This window comes from Protomyctophum bolini (genome assembly GCF_963924005.1).
Source record: "Protomyctophum bolini genome assembly, chromosome: 16".
In the NCBI taxonomy this organism is placed as follows: Eukaryota; Metazoa; Chordata; class Actinopteri; order Myctophiformes; family Myctophidae; genus Protomyctophum; species Protomyctophum bolini.
In genome coordinates, this window is record NC_137877.1 from 38,819,754 (window position 1) to 38,833,563 (window position 13,810).

The 13,810-nt window shown below is 47.2% G+C and overlaps 1 protein-coding gene across 1 annotated transcript in view; it reads left to right on the forward strand.

Annotated features, from left to right (window-relative positions):
* The window catches only part of myo16 (myosin XVI), a gene marked incomplete at both ends in the record, with an annotated part of 141,416 nt that overhangs the window by 100,606 nt on the left and 27,000 nt on the right, over positions 1-13,810 (forward strand). Inside the window, 3 exon segments of the mRNA XM_080786028.1 lie at positions 7,462-7,564; positions 8,651-8,747; positions 9,499-9,799. Coding sequence (XP_080642154.1) covers positions 7,462-7,564; positions 8,651-8,747; positions 9,499-9,799 — 501 coding nt within the window.

The following is a 13,810-nucleotide window of genomic DNA, read 5'->3' on the forward strand; positions in this document are numbered from 1 at the left end:
TTTTGTGAAGCCACTAAGGAAATTAAAGTTCATATAATGGCCTGTTGTGGCGCTGTCATTGGACCCAGAAAAACCCATAGCCCCATAGAAGTCCATGTATTTGGGCCCAACTTCACCTAGACTGTATTACCTTAATAAACATGGTCATGAATACTTTTTGCTTCCAGTCACTAGTTTAAAGTCTCATTTCTAATGTCATAATATTCTTTTTGGAAAATTATGGTCCCATTTATAAAAAAAATGACCATAAAGTTGCGCACGTTCTGAGGGGCGTGGCTACCGTTACAGTCTATGAACGGGATCCCCCACCCACTCGAGTCAAAATACAAACCAACGAAGAAGAAGGGGGGAAGTCCCGCCTCGTTGTCTGGGCCAGCCAATGGGCCAGCTGGGCCCAAACGGATCTAGAAAGATGGCGACTTCCATTGCAAGGACTGACGGGCTTCATTCTACGTTCATGTTAGACCCGCGGAACGCTTTGTCCATATTTTTTACAGTCTATGGTGCACGCACATTTTGCGGCGCGCGCGCGCCCCCCTACTGAACGTTCAGCACCTCCTACTGTAAATGTCTTCCCGCGGCCATGGATGATTCTGAGAAACGGCACGTACGTCGGTCGTACAGAGAGGATTTAGCTCAGGCTCCCTCTCTCCCTCCTCCCCAGTCTCTCTCTCTCTTTCTCTCTCTCTCTCTCTCTCTCTCTCTCTCACTTTCTCTCCCCTTAATTCTCTATCTCTCTTGTTTTTCTCTCCCTTTTTAAACCCCTCATTTCTCTTTCACCTCTCTCTCCCTCTGTCTGTCTGTCTGTCTGTCTGTCTGTCTGTCTGTGTGTCTGTCTGTGTCTCTCTCTCTCTCTCTCTGTCTCTCGGAGGATAAAGGGATTAGCGTGAACATTCCTGCCAGATAATGAGAGAGGACACAACTGGTCACATGCCCCCCCCCCACCCCACCCCACCCCCACCAAAAAAAGTTTCCACTGGGCTGCTGTAAACATCACCATGTTTTTAGAGGTCCCGCCAGTTCAGGATACACACACACGCGCACGCACACACACAGTCACTCAAATGCGCGCACGCACGCACAAACACATATACAAAGTCAAATCCGGAGTGTTCATTTAACTGTGATCCTGTAGACATGGACCCATATACGAGTCCATCTTGACACTATACCAGGGTTATGATGATGACACTCTGGAGCGCGCTGTGTGTGCTCACATGCACCCTCGTCCACTTTACGAGCATAGCTATAGCCTCCAACAGACCACACACACACACACACATACGTCGCTGCTAGTGATCTGTGTATAATAGCCGGTGAACGGGGGGACCAATCAGCATAGGGGCATGCAGAGAATGGGACTTAACTGTATATATATATGATGATTTGGGGTGTTACAGTATACGGAAGGACCCCCTGGGGACCACCCAATGTTATAACTCTGTCATTTTTCAACCGTTTCGGACGCGGGGCGGCTCGCCGGAATCGCCCCCCCCCCCCCCCCCCCTGGGCGGCGCGTTCCTGGGGGGGGGGGGAGGGGGGGGGGGCTGGAAGTTCCGGGTCCCCCCCCCCCCTCCTCCCAGAGACCCCCCCCACACAAAGTTGCACCACTCACTTATTTTTTTCTTAAGGAAACGGAGCTGGCTGTGGAGGAGCTATGGGTGTGAATGATGAAGTGAATCCAATATAGACTGCAGTGTGGACGAGGCCTGTTGGCTTCCTGCTTCAGCTCATTGTGTTCCTGATGGATGTACCTTGTAGAGTCAGGACTCTCTTTGTCCACGCTGTAATTGAAAGATTCCTGTTGGGCGGGGGGGGGGGGGGTTGTGAATGCCATTTGCTAAGCGTGTGTGTGTGCGTGCGCGCATATGTGTGCGTAGAGGTGTTTATAGAGAGACAGAGACGTGTGTGTGTGTGTGTGTTCGTTCTATAGAGAGAGAGCGTGCGTGCGCGATGCTCAGGGAGATGATGAGACATGGGCTGAGGTGATTGTGATGGTAATAACAGCCTCTGGCAGCTTGTCTGAGACCCCAGACCCATTTGCATGACTTTTGTTGTACACACACCCCCCCCCCCCCCCCCCACCACCATGGTAAAGAGAACGTTATTCATTGCACTAAACAGCTCAGGTGAGAGAGAGAGAGAGAGAGAGACATACAGACACAGAGAGAGATAGAGTGACTGGGAATGAGAGAGGGAGGGAGGGTGAGAGCGAAACAGATGTGCTGCATCTGTGTGAATAAATCCATAAATAACCATTATTATTCCCTCATTGGCACTCTGGGATGTTTCCATATACCATCAGAACTCATACGAGGCAACACTGCATATTAATCTTGGTTATACATCCTACAAAATGTAACTAATTCAATACATAGTGGAGCGCAGAAACCTGCCGCCCAGTGTCTTGTCCGTGCAATTGTGCCAAGTGTGCCTGTGTGTGTAGTCTGTGGCTCAGGAGGTAGAGCAGGTTGTCCAATGGTCGGCGGTTCGAATCCCGGCTCCTCCTCCTCCTGTCCACATTGTCGAAGTGTCCTTGGGCAAAGACGTCACCGAACCCTATACATTGCCTCCAATGAGTCGGTCGGTGTGAGCTTTGCCACCATTGGTGTGTGAATGCGGGAAGTATAGAGGACGCGCTGGAGTCGACTGTTCGCCACTTCACCACCTCCCAATGTATGAATGAATGAACCATTGTATAAAGCGCTTTGCGCGCACTTGGAAATGCGCTATAATAAAAATGCTAATTCATTGTATATGACGTGTGCATGCAATGCATGTATGTACTGTATGTATGTAGCCAATGCATACGGTATGGCCTTGCGTGTGTGTGTGTGTGTGTGTGTGTGTGTGTGTGTGTGTGTGTGTGTGCGCGCGGAGGCGTTGCGCTCAGCACCGCAGGCGCACGGGGCGGGGGCGGGGGGGGGGCTTTGTGTGCGTCTTTGTCCGGCACACGTGTGTGTCTGTGCTGTTGTTTATACGTCAAGGCCATGTTTACTTATAACACAGAGAAAGGAGGTCCAGCCCAGTCACAAAGGCCTCCATTCAGAAGCCATACCGGCGCCGAGTGCCATTCATATCTCTGCCTCTGCAGCGCCTGGTTCTTCAACACGATCAGGCCAATGAATGAAGCCACAGCCTTGGCCAACGCATAGGGAGCTGCATGGCTGCGGAGTGGGGGTGTGTGTGTGTGGGCTACAATGCTCATGTCTTCACAGAGGCCCTCTGTCTGTCGCCCTCTCTCTCTCTCTTTCTTTCCCTCACTCATTCTTTCCTCTGCACGCCTCCCCATCGCCATTTTCTTGTCTTCTGTCATCTCGCCCCCACCTTCCTTTTCCCCTTCATGCCCTTAACCTTCCATTCTTGGCCGTGCTATATAAGCCCCCAGTCTCTCTCTCCCCCTCTCTCTCTCTCTCTCTCTCTCTCTCTCTCTCTCTCTCTCTCTCTCTCTCTCTCTCTCTCTCTCTCTCTCTCTCTCTCTCTCTCTCTAATTGTCTATCGCCAGTGTTGTTGTTTTTGGCAGAAAATGTCTTGTTTTTAGTTTTTAGTCATAGTCTCTTGAATAGTTTTCATTTGGTTTAGTGACATTTTTTTTGTCACACACACACCCGGGAATGTTTTTGTGTTTAGTCTAGTTTTAGTCGGCTAAATACCATAAGATTTTATTGTCGACTAAATCTACAGGTCGACTAAAATGTATGGTGGCGGGCCTTGATGCCGTCTTAACCCATTCTGACCTGAGATCAGATTCATACAAGGTTTTCCACTGGACACACACTGGTCTGATCAACCCATTCTGACCTGAGATCAGATTCTAAAAATGTCAGTCGTTCTTCGATTTTTCAAAAATAGCAGACCTACAAGCTCGTAGCGCGCCACTCGGTGGCGCGCTATGAGCTTGTAGATCTGCTATTTTCAGTGTAATATAGGACTCGTGTCTTTTACTCATAATGGACCTCCTGTCCACCAGTCCCTTTTTATTAGACATTATCTAAGACACTATAGACATTTTAGTATAGTTATTATTTGTTCAAAAATTTTTTTACAGTATATATTCATATTTAGTCATAGTTTTAATCGTCATGGTGTAGTTTTTATGTCGTTTTTGTCAAAAAGGTAGTCGACGAATATCCTCCGTCATAGTGTTATATAGTCGACGAAATCAACACTTGGTCTCTCACTCGCCATATTGGTTTCAGTCTCCCCCGTTTTCCGTCTCTCTCTCTCTCTCTCTCTCTCTCTCTCTCTCTCTCTCTCTCTCTCTCTCTCTCTCTCTCTCTCTCTCTCGTTGATCTTGATCACCTCTTCCTCCTCGGGCTTCATTTTCCCTCCTTTTCTTCTTGTCCTCCTCTCTCTCTCTCTTCCTCACTCTTTCAAAAAGGGCCCTGGCCCTTGACTAATCAAAATGACAGGCCTGTAAATCAACCCTTGATCTCCAGGTTGCTGCAGCATCGCCGCAAACACAAGCCCCGACCGCGGGCACGCACGCACACACGCACGCATGTGCGCCGCGCACATTAGGCAGGCGCATACGTACGTACGCATCCACACATATATATGTGCACGTGCGCTGCCGCACCCATGCAGGTCCCACTATATACACTACTAAGTCACAGTGAGCAGCCTGAAGTCAATTACATTAGTGTAGGCCCCGGTCATCGGAGTGATTTACGAGGAAATCTATTTTATAGTTGCTTTTTATTTGTCTTTTATGATACAGTATGTGTTTTGCGGCGCAGGTTTATTTTCCGCAAATGTGTAAGGTCAAATAATACCATTTGAACCTTTGCTCCCCTTGTTAAAAGAACCCACCACCACCCACCACCACCCACCCCCCAACACACACACACACACACACACACACACACGGTCGCCATACTGTCGCCATCGTTTTCCTTTATCGTTCCACACACTCGCAGGTAGGAAGAGGGGATAAGGAAGTGGCAGCGATGCCTCGGGGTCAGCTGCGACATCAAACATACTCCGGCGACTCATGCATCATAGTTTAGTTACACAACAACGTTCTCTATTTCTCACCAAACTGACGCGACGTCGTTCTCATTTCCCCTGCTCGTGGATAATACAAGTGACCAACGTTTGGATGGCTTTGTCGAGTCATTTTAGGCCTGACGTCGAAATTAAAAAAAAATCCTGACAGTTTTCTGAACAACCCTATACAGTGTATGTTTCTATATCAGTGGTTCTCAAACAATTTCATCTCAAGGAGCCCCAGAAATGATATGTAATTGGCCGCCGACACCCATCTGAAAAATATGTTGTTCCAGGGACCCTCCAGAAGCAAAGATTTGACTTAAAACGGGTTTTTTTTCACGATTCTTCTAAAATAGCAGACTTACAAGCTCGTAGCTTGTAGATCTGCCATTTTTCAATAGCTAAATTATAACATAATGCTTTATTAAACACCAAGAGGGGTTCCCGAGCAGAATGGATTAAAGTCAGAGAATATGCAGCATGTTGTTGAAACTATATACCGTATACAACAGCCACGTCCGTGTCGGATGAAAAAAAGCCCCCCCGAATAAAAAGAAAGGCGAGCGGCCGTGCTAGCTGTCCGTCCACATGTCACCAACAGTGTGATGGATTAGAGGGAGAGCATCAGAGCTTATACCGGTGAAGAACGGGGGGCCATTTAAAGCCCCCCCCCAAGCATATTGCCTTCATTGCCTTTGTGTGTGTGTAAACGCTCACCGTTAGTGGTCATCGGTGGCCTTTTGGGATCCTACGTTGTCACCCTATCGTGGTCCATTTAAACTCTTATCAGAGAGGGGCTTGTTTCACCTCTTTCACTCCACACGGAGGAGGAGGAGGCCCCTTGGGCCTTGTAAAAAGCAGAGGGGAAGGGGGGAGGGGGTTGTCTTTTGGTTTTCATATCCTCATAGGGAGAGGTCACGGGTTTACAGAGTTGCTTTGGCGTTTTATGGAGCCCGAGGGGAACGACGGCGCACTGTCTGCAGGACGGGGCCGTTTTCATACCGAGAGAGAGAGAGGGAGGGTTCAGCCAGGGTCCACTCCTGTAAATCATACACGTCCTCCTGCACTCGCACAGGCACCAAAAAAATGCGTGCCCGAGCATCTCACACACACACACACACACACACACACACACACACACACATAATCACGCACACACATCATCACACCGCGCGCACGCTAGAGTTCTCAAACTCTGCCCTGAACCCCAACAGGCCCGACCCGACGTTTTAGCCTCGGGCTCCATGGAAAGAAAAATATATATTGAATTTGTTTTATAACAATACAAATAATAGTTCTGTTCTGTTCTGTTTGTGTGTATTTAATCTATTATGACGATGGTGCCGACTGGCGTTTCACCTTTACTCTGTGTATAGAGTTCTCAAATTCTCGCACAGGCCCGACCCGACGTTTTTTTAGGGCCGGGTCGGGCCTAAAAATCTATGCTAATTTTAGGGCCGGGGCCTTAATTTTCGGGCCGGATGAGAACTCTTAACGCACGCACGCATCAACACGTCGCGTCACGTCCGTTGCGGCGTCTGGACCGCCGGCCGCCGGATAGACCGACGTGTCTTGAGTGTACAGGGTTTGCTGAGGTCAGATCAACATATGGAATGTTGGAACAGGTCAGCTCCATATATGGAGATCTAAGGGTGGATAGTGACTTGAGTGTACATTGTGGGCAGTGTCTCTCAAGTGTACGTTGATGAGGTCAGATCAACACATGAATTATGTATTGGCCATATACTGTATGGTGCGAGGGGTGACAGACTGACTGACAGGTTTTGCAGGTTTTCATAGTAAACTGCGACATAGGGTTGCAACTAATCTGGTAGTTGACAGACTACCAATCCATCTTTGCCAACCAATACTGGTATACCTAGGATTTTGCAGATGATTTTTTTTCTCATTAATGATTTATTTTGCATTAAAATAATGAAAATAGTCGATCTACAAGCTCACAACAACGTGCCACATCGGGGGCGTGTGATCTTGTAGATCTGCTTTTTCCGCTATACTTTTGTGTGACACAAAGTCTAGGGCATTCATTTAGTTGATATAATATAGTTAATATAACATAGAGATACGAGCTTTCTACCCGACAGCAACCATATGTGAAGTCTGCGTCAGACTCTCTCTCTCTCTCTCCCTCTCTCTCTCCCCCTCCGCTAGTCAAAACAAACCACTCTTCCTTGTCCAGCTGACCTGCGCGCTCATGGCAACGGTCGCCCGGGGCAACAGCCAATAGGAGCAGATGCTGCTTGGGCTGTTCCGCCTTTGACCCCCGTTGCCCTTTTGACCCCATTGTTTAGGAATGAGAGAAGAGGAAGGCGAGGCCTTTGCAGAAGAAGCACCTCGGAGAGAAACGCATGTATTATACTTTATATTTACTGTGTGTGTGTGTGTGTGTGTGTGTGTGTGTGTGCGTGTGTGCGTGTGTGTGTGTGTGTGTGCGTGCGTGCGGTACAGGTACAGAGATTTGGTGGACACCACTTTGGCAGACAAGAAGAAGCTGCCGGCAGAGGAGAAGTGTCGCTCGGTTTTGCAGCAGTCCAAACTGCAAGGATGGCAGGTGTGTGGGTGTGTGTTCGTGTTCGTGTGTGTGTGCGCGTGTGCGTGTGAGTGTGTGTGTGCGCGCGTGCCTGTGCTCTTCTACCTAATCTCTGTCTGTTGCATCTCTAGCCGTCTCCGTCGATAACAAAAGAGATGCCAAAACGAGCTAAACCCCTGACCCCGCCCCCATATAGCGTTTCTGGAAGATCCCATGGAATCTTGGTCAAGTCTTTCCAGCTGTCCCCAACCTCCTCGTCATTCCTCCCTCTCACACACACACACACACACACACACACACACACACACACACGCAGACAGCCCCCTCCCTCCTTCTCATTCTTCTCCATCCCTGTTTTTCCAGACTGCTGTTGTGTCTGAGAGTGTGTGACCCCAGAGATCACATCAGCAGCTCCCTCCACACACACACACACACGTACACACACACACGTGCGCGCCGCACACGGACACACACACACACACGCACTCGTCACAATACCCCTCCTCAGACAGTTTCACACACTGTGTCGCACGCACAGCACACACTCTTGGAGCGGTGCAGAGGAATGGCCTATTGTCTGCGGGTAGCATGTCGTCAGCCCCAAATGCCCCACTGTGCACCTGTCCTGTGCGACCTTCTCCTCCCCCCTTCAATCAAGGAAGTGAAAGGACCGACAGCATGCAAAATCACACTGCGCACAGTCGCACACGCACGGATACACTCGCTCACACACACACTCACTCACTCCCTCACTGCACCCGCCCATGTGCAAGGGAGTGTGTGTGTGTGATACATCATCTCCTGTGTCTCTGCACTGGTTAGTCACACTCCTCTGGGAAGTTCTGGGAAGGAACATCCTCCTCTGGACCCACAGGACTGATGGATGAGTATGATGATGATGATGATGATGATGAACTGTGTGATCAAGATGGGATGACATGTATATGACATACAGTAGATGGATGGATAGATGGATAGATATTCAGACAAACGGATTAATTAATGAGGTGTGTGTGTGTGTGTGTGTGTGTGTGTGTGTGTGTGTGTGTGTGTGTGTGTGTGTGTGTGTGTGTGTGTGCGTGTGCGTGTGTGTGTGCGTGCGCGCAGATGGGCAGCAGCAAAGTGTTTCTGAGGTACTGGCAAGCTGATCAGCTTAACGACCGCTGCTACCAGCTGCACAGGAAGATCGTCACCTGTCAGAAAGGTAACGTCCACCACAGACACTATCGGCAAAGGGTCGTCGGGACTCGAACCCGCGACACGCTGTCAGGCTAGGATTACCAGCCTATAGGTGCCCATGACCACTATATAGGCCGCGGCCCGGGTTTCTGTCTCTCTCTCACACACACACACACACACACACACATCCTTTGTTTTCGTTATTTTCAAAGCTGAGCGCCCACTGCCTCAACCAAGGGCAGTTTACAGCAGTGTTGTTTTCGTCGACTACTAAGCCGAAACTAAGCCTAAAAATGTTCGTCGACTACCTTTTTTCACTGACGAAAACTAAATGGAAACGAAATGAAAACTAAGCTATGATGACTAAATATATTGACAATTTCGTCGTCAAATACAAAACTAGACTAAAATGTCAGGAAGGGACTAGCGGACAGGAGATCCAGTATAAGTCATTTTTACAATTGCCTGCATGCTGAAAATAGCAGATCTACAAGCTCACAGCTTGTAGATCGGCTATTTTCAGCTATTTTCATTGCGACGGCATCGAGGCCCGCCAGAACACATTTCACTCGACTAAATCAACTGTAGACGTATAGTCGACTAAAACCAGACTTACGCTAAAACATTCCAGGTGACTAAAACGTAACTAAAACCAAAAAACGAAAACTATTCAAGGGACTATAATGACTAAAAAACCAAAATCAACCCGTTCTGCACAAAAACAACACTTGACACAAACGCCTCTCGTGTCCTCTCTCCTCCTCTCTCTCCCCAAGTGGTGCGCGGCTGGCTGGCTCGGCGACGCGTCCGCCACAGGCTGTCGCTGCAGCAGCAGCGGCGGCAGAGCGCCGAGTGCGGCGGCGTGCAGCGCTTCCTGCAGGGGGCGGAGGACATGGGGCTGCGCGCCTACGACCAGCTGGTCCTGCAGAACGCCTCGGACATCGCCCGCGAGAGCGACCGCCTGCGCTGCCATGGAAACGGCCTCAGCGGCGGCAGCGGCGGCGGCGGTGAAAGGAGCCCCCCGCTCGGCGAGAGGCCCGAGCCGGTGGGCAAAGAGGAGGATCAGCCTGCCAAGAGGTAAAAAAAAAAAAACGGGACCCCGATGACGTCCACCTGTCAGTCTCACAGCCTATATAGTCTTGCGTATTTAACCCATTCTGACCTGAGATCAGATTCTAAAAAATGTCTTCTAGATCCTGTCAGATTTCTGAAAAAGCTATGTTTCCATGTCAGTCGTTCTTCGATTTTTCAAGCATACCTACTAGATCTGCTATTTTTCAATAGTGATGGGGGAAAGTAGACCCTTTAAGCCAGGGGTAACCAACCAGGGGTTCGCGATCTACCTGTCGATCGCGGGAACGTTTCCAGTCGATCGCGAAGTGTTAGACCCATTGGAATAATGTCAGTGCCGCTCGTCACATGCAAATTAATTTTGAGCAGAGCGCTGTGGCTCTGAGTTTGAGAATAGACCCCATCGTCCAAGGGTGTGTGTGCGTGTGTGGTGGGAGGGGTGGTATCTTAGCAACACTGAATGACCTGTCCCATTGGTCGTGTGCTCGTATCATGAGCCAATGGCTGCAGCTCTGAGCTTCCCAGACCCAGGTTCACATACTACACTACACAAGCCTAAAGAGAACTGACAGGTCAGCCACAGGGCTGCTACCATATTAGCAGCTGTGAGCGCTCTTCTCTTCTCGTGAAGAAAGCAGGACAGAGTTGTCAAATAAATCCCGCCGTCATTCATACTGTATTTATTCTCCGACCCGACATTAAAATACGGAACAACGTGCGTTCATTACGGGGCTCGTGACAGGCTGCAGACACAGATAGATAGATAGCGCCGCTGCTCCTTCAGTTTTCGTTGTTCGTTGTTATAATATTTTTTATTATTGGGATTTGATCATTGATGCAAATTCTAAACATATGGATGCAGCTGCAGAAGTTGTGTTGCTTAAAGGAATGCATAGTTGCGTTCTCCTCAACTGCTGCGCACTGTGCGTAGCAACAACAAAAATATAAATGAGAAAAATATACTGAATATACCAGTCTGCAATGCAAACTAATAGGCGAGTGCACTCCAGGGCATATGCAAAGGGAAAGAATGACTTCTGTCCGTGACAATAATCAATGCTACAGTTTGAATTCTGTACACATGCACACATAGAGCAAAAAATATGATAAATATGAAAACTTGTTGAAGTAAAACGCATGAGTCAAGTAGCTGCTTTTGTATCAAACCCTTTCCTCTTTACTGAGCCTACTGTCATTGAACTGCTGTCCGATAAAATGCAGGATGTGTTTGCATTAACTTCAGATATTTAAATGGAGATTATTGGATTAGTAAGTAATTTAAGCTTTAGTCTTTGTGTGGATGTGTGCACATGCATTGAGCCTGTCAGAAATAGCAAAAAAACAAGTGTTTTTTCTAACACGTTTTAGTGGTAGATCTTAGCTTACAATTGGGAATAAAATGGGCTCTTGGGCTTGAAAAGGTTGGTTACCACTGCTTTAAGCAGTTATACCATTCCTTTAAGAGTGTGCAGCCGAGCTGTGCCCAATGCAAGGTCACAGAGTGACAAGAAAGATTTTTATATAGTGTCGGGGAAAACGAGAGACACGTCATGATTTTAAGTGTACAGCCTGTTTATTGGACTATTAGATAACCCTCTCACAGGATGCCGCATCAATAGCTAAAGCATAACATAGTGCTAACACCAAAAGGGATTCCCACCCAAAATGGGATATAGTCCACTTGCCAGAATGTGAACCCACAGGCATGTTGAGTACACCAAGGTTTGATGTTAGAAATGTTGAGTATGGTTTCCCCAGCATGTAAAAAAAAAATGCATCATTGGCATAATATGTGACCATACCATTAACCAACCTATAGAAGGCAAAATATTCCAAATTCCACAACGTCGTACCACCATTCAATGAGATTTAGCCTGTCGGACCCCAAAACCTTGAATGTTTCGTTATCGCTGGATACGATTTTGAGGCTCCAGTTCCGCTTTATATTCTAATTGTGATAGAGCTTCCGTTGCTCCAGATCAGGGGTGGGCCAACTTTGACGATGGAGAGGGCCACTATATTGCCACGTTGCATATTACTGTCGTAGGAAAAAAATAGCTGATCTACAAGCTCAAAACGCGTCGCACCGCAACGCATTTTCAGCTTGTAGATCAGCTATTTTTTCATTGAAAACCCTGAAAAAAATGTGGCCATTTTTTAAATTTGAATCCTGATAAAAAAATAACCTTTTTATTTAATTTCAAATGAATGTAGTTATAGTTATGTTAACTTTGTGAACTAAATCCATACACATTGGACATACAAAAGCAGGGTCATGTTTGCAATAATATATCGGTATTCTGATATTAACCTGAGGGCCACATTAAAGGTAGAGTAAGTGATTTCACTTAATCAAATATCACTTATTTTTTTGTTTTGTTGTGATAATCCTCTCTACTATAGAGTGTGCTGACCATATAAGGAGTTCCTCCCTGTCCCCAGTTAACCCCTGGGGGTCAAAAAACCTTAGGTTTAGTTTTTGACTCTATCCTGATTGGACGAAGGCTTAGGTCCCACAGCCAAAAACGAAACCTACGGTTTTTTGAGTGAAATCACTTACTCTACCTTTAAGTGAAGGTGAGGCCCCCGGGGTCGCCAGTTTGCTCATGTACAGTGTGCTCCAGACTGTACGACGACGGAAGCATTTGGACATTTGCGAGAGGCAACAGACAGTCTGGCAACGCGAGAGACTATAGTACAACCCACTCATACATACAGGGCTCATGAGGACACCATGCATGGGCTTCGACCTTGGGCTGTATTTTCCAAAGACAGTTTTGCCACCTCTAAACGACCGTCTGGTTTCTTCCTGGTACATTTCCTCATTGGCTGTGTGACTGTCGGTACCCGGCGCTCGCTGGAAGTAATATTTATCATATTAATGTGCGTGAAAAAGAGCCCCATGATGTATTATTTACATCCTCGGCATTGCTACCGCACAGCTGATTATGGCACGCTAATTAATAATGCCAGTGGTCCTTTTTATCCATGAGAGAAATATAGGCGTTTATTTTTTTTCTTTCAGATTAGCCGGGGAAGCGTGAATAATCTTAAATGCAATGACCTTTTGGAGAGTGCAGCATTTACTCGGTGTGGAAAACAACAAACAATCAGCGTTTAGCGCGAGGATTTACGGTTGCACGAGAGGCCCATTTTGCGTGCGTGCGTGTGTGCGTGCGTGACAGTGTGGCATGTGATTTGTGATTAATGATGTCATTGTGTCTATGCGGGCCGAAGGCTTTTAATTGCGACTATCATGATTGATACTGGGATAATGAGCCGGGCTATCAGCTTGCATTAGAACAGTTCCACGCCGATGGAAACGCAATCTTATCCTGCACCGCATCTCACTCCAAATAGGAAGGATATATTGCTTTCAGAAAATCCGACTATAGCGTTATTGCCTGGGGGTTATTTAATATTATTATGGTTACAAAATTATTAAAAAGTATTCATTAGGAGGGTTCTCTTCAGGGGGATTAACAAAGCACTTCTCTTGATCTATCAGACTATCATGATTGATACTGGGATAATGAGCCGGGCTATCAGCTTGCATTAGAACAGTTCCACGCCGATGGAAACGCAATCTTATCCTGCACCGCATCTCACTCCAAATAGGAAGGATATATTGCTTTCAGAAAATCCGACTATAGCGTTATTGCCTGGGGGTTATTTAATATTATTATGGTTACAAAATTATTAAAAAGTATTCATTAGGAGGGTTCTCTTCAGGGGGATTAACAAAGCACTTCTCTTGATCTATCATAGCACTAATATATTGTCTTATAGGCGTTATTATCGCATCGCAAATTATACCCATTCCGGACGGGAACTCCATTTGGTGTTTTTAAGCATTATTTTTTTGCTTTTTTAAATCTTGAAAATCTGGCGTAAATCTTTGAATATTATATTCTTTCAGAGCGAACGATTTTAACTCTGGGGGGGGGTCCCCTGGAACGACATATTTTCAGATGGGGGGTCGGTGGCCAATTTCATATCATTTTTTGGTGTCCTTGA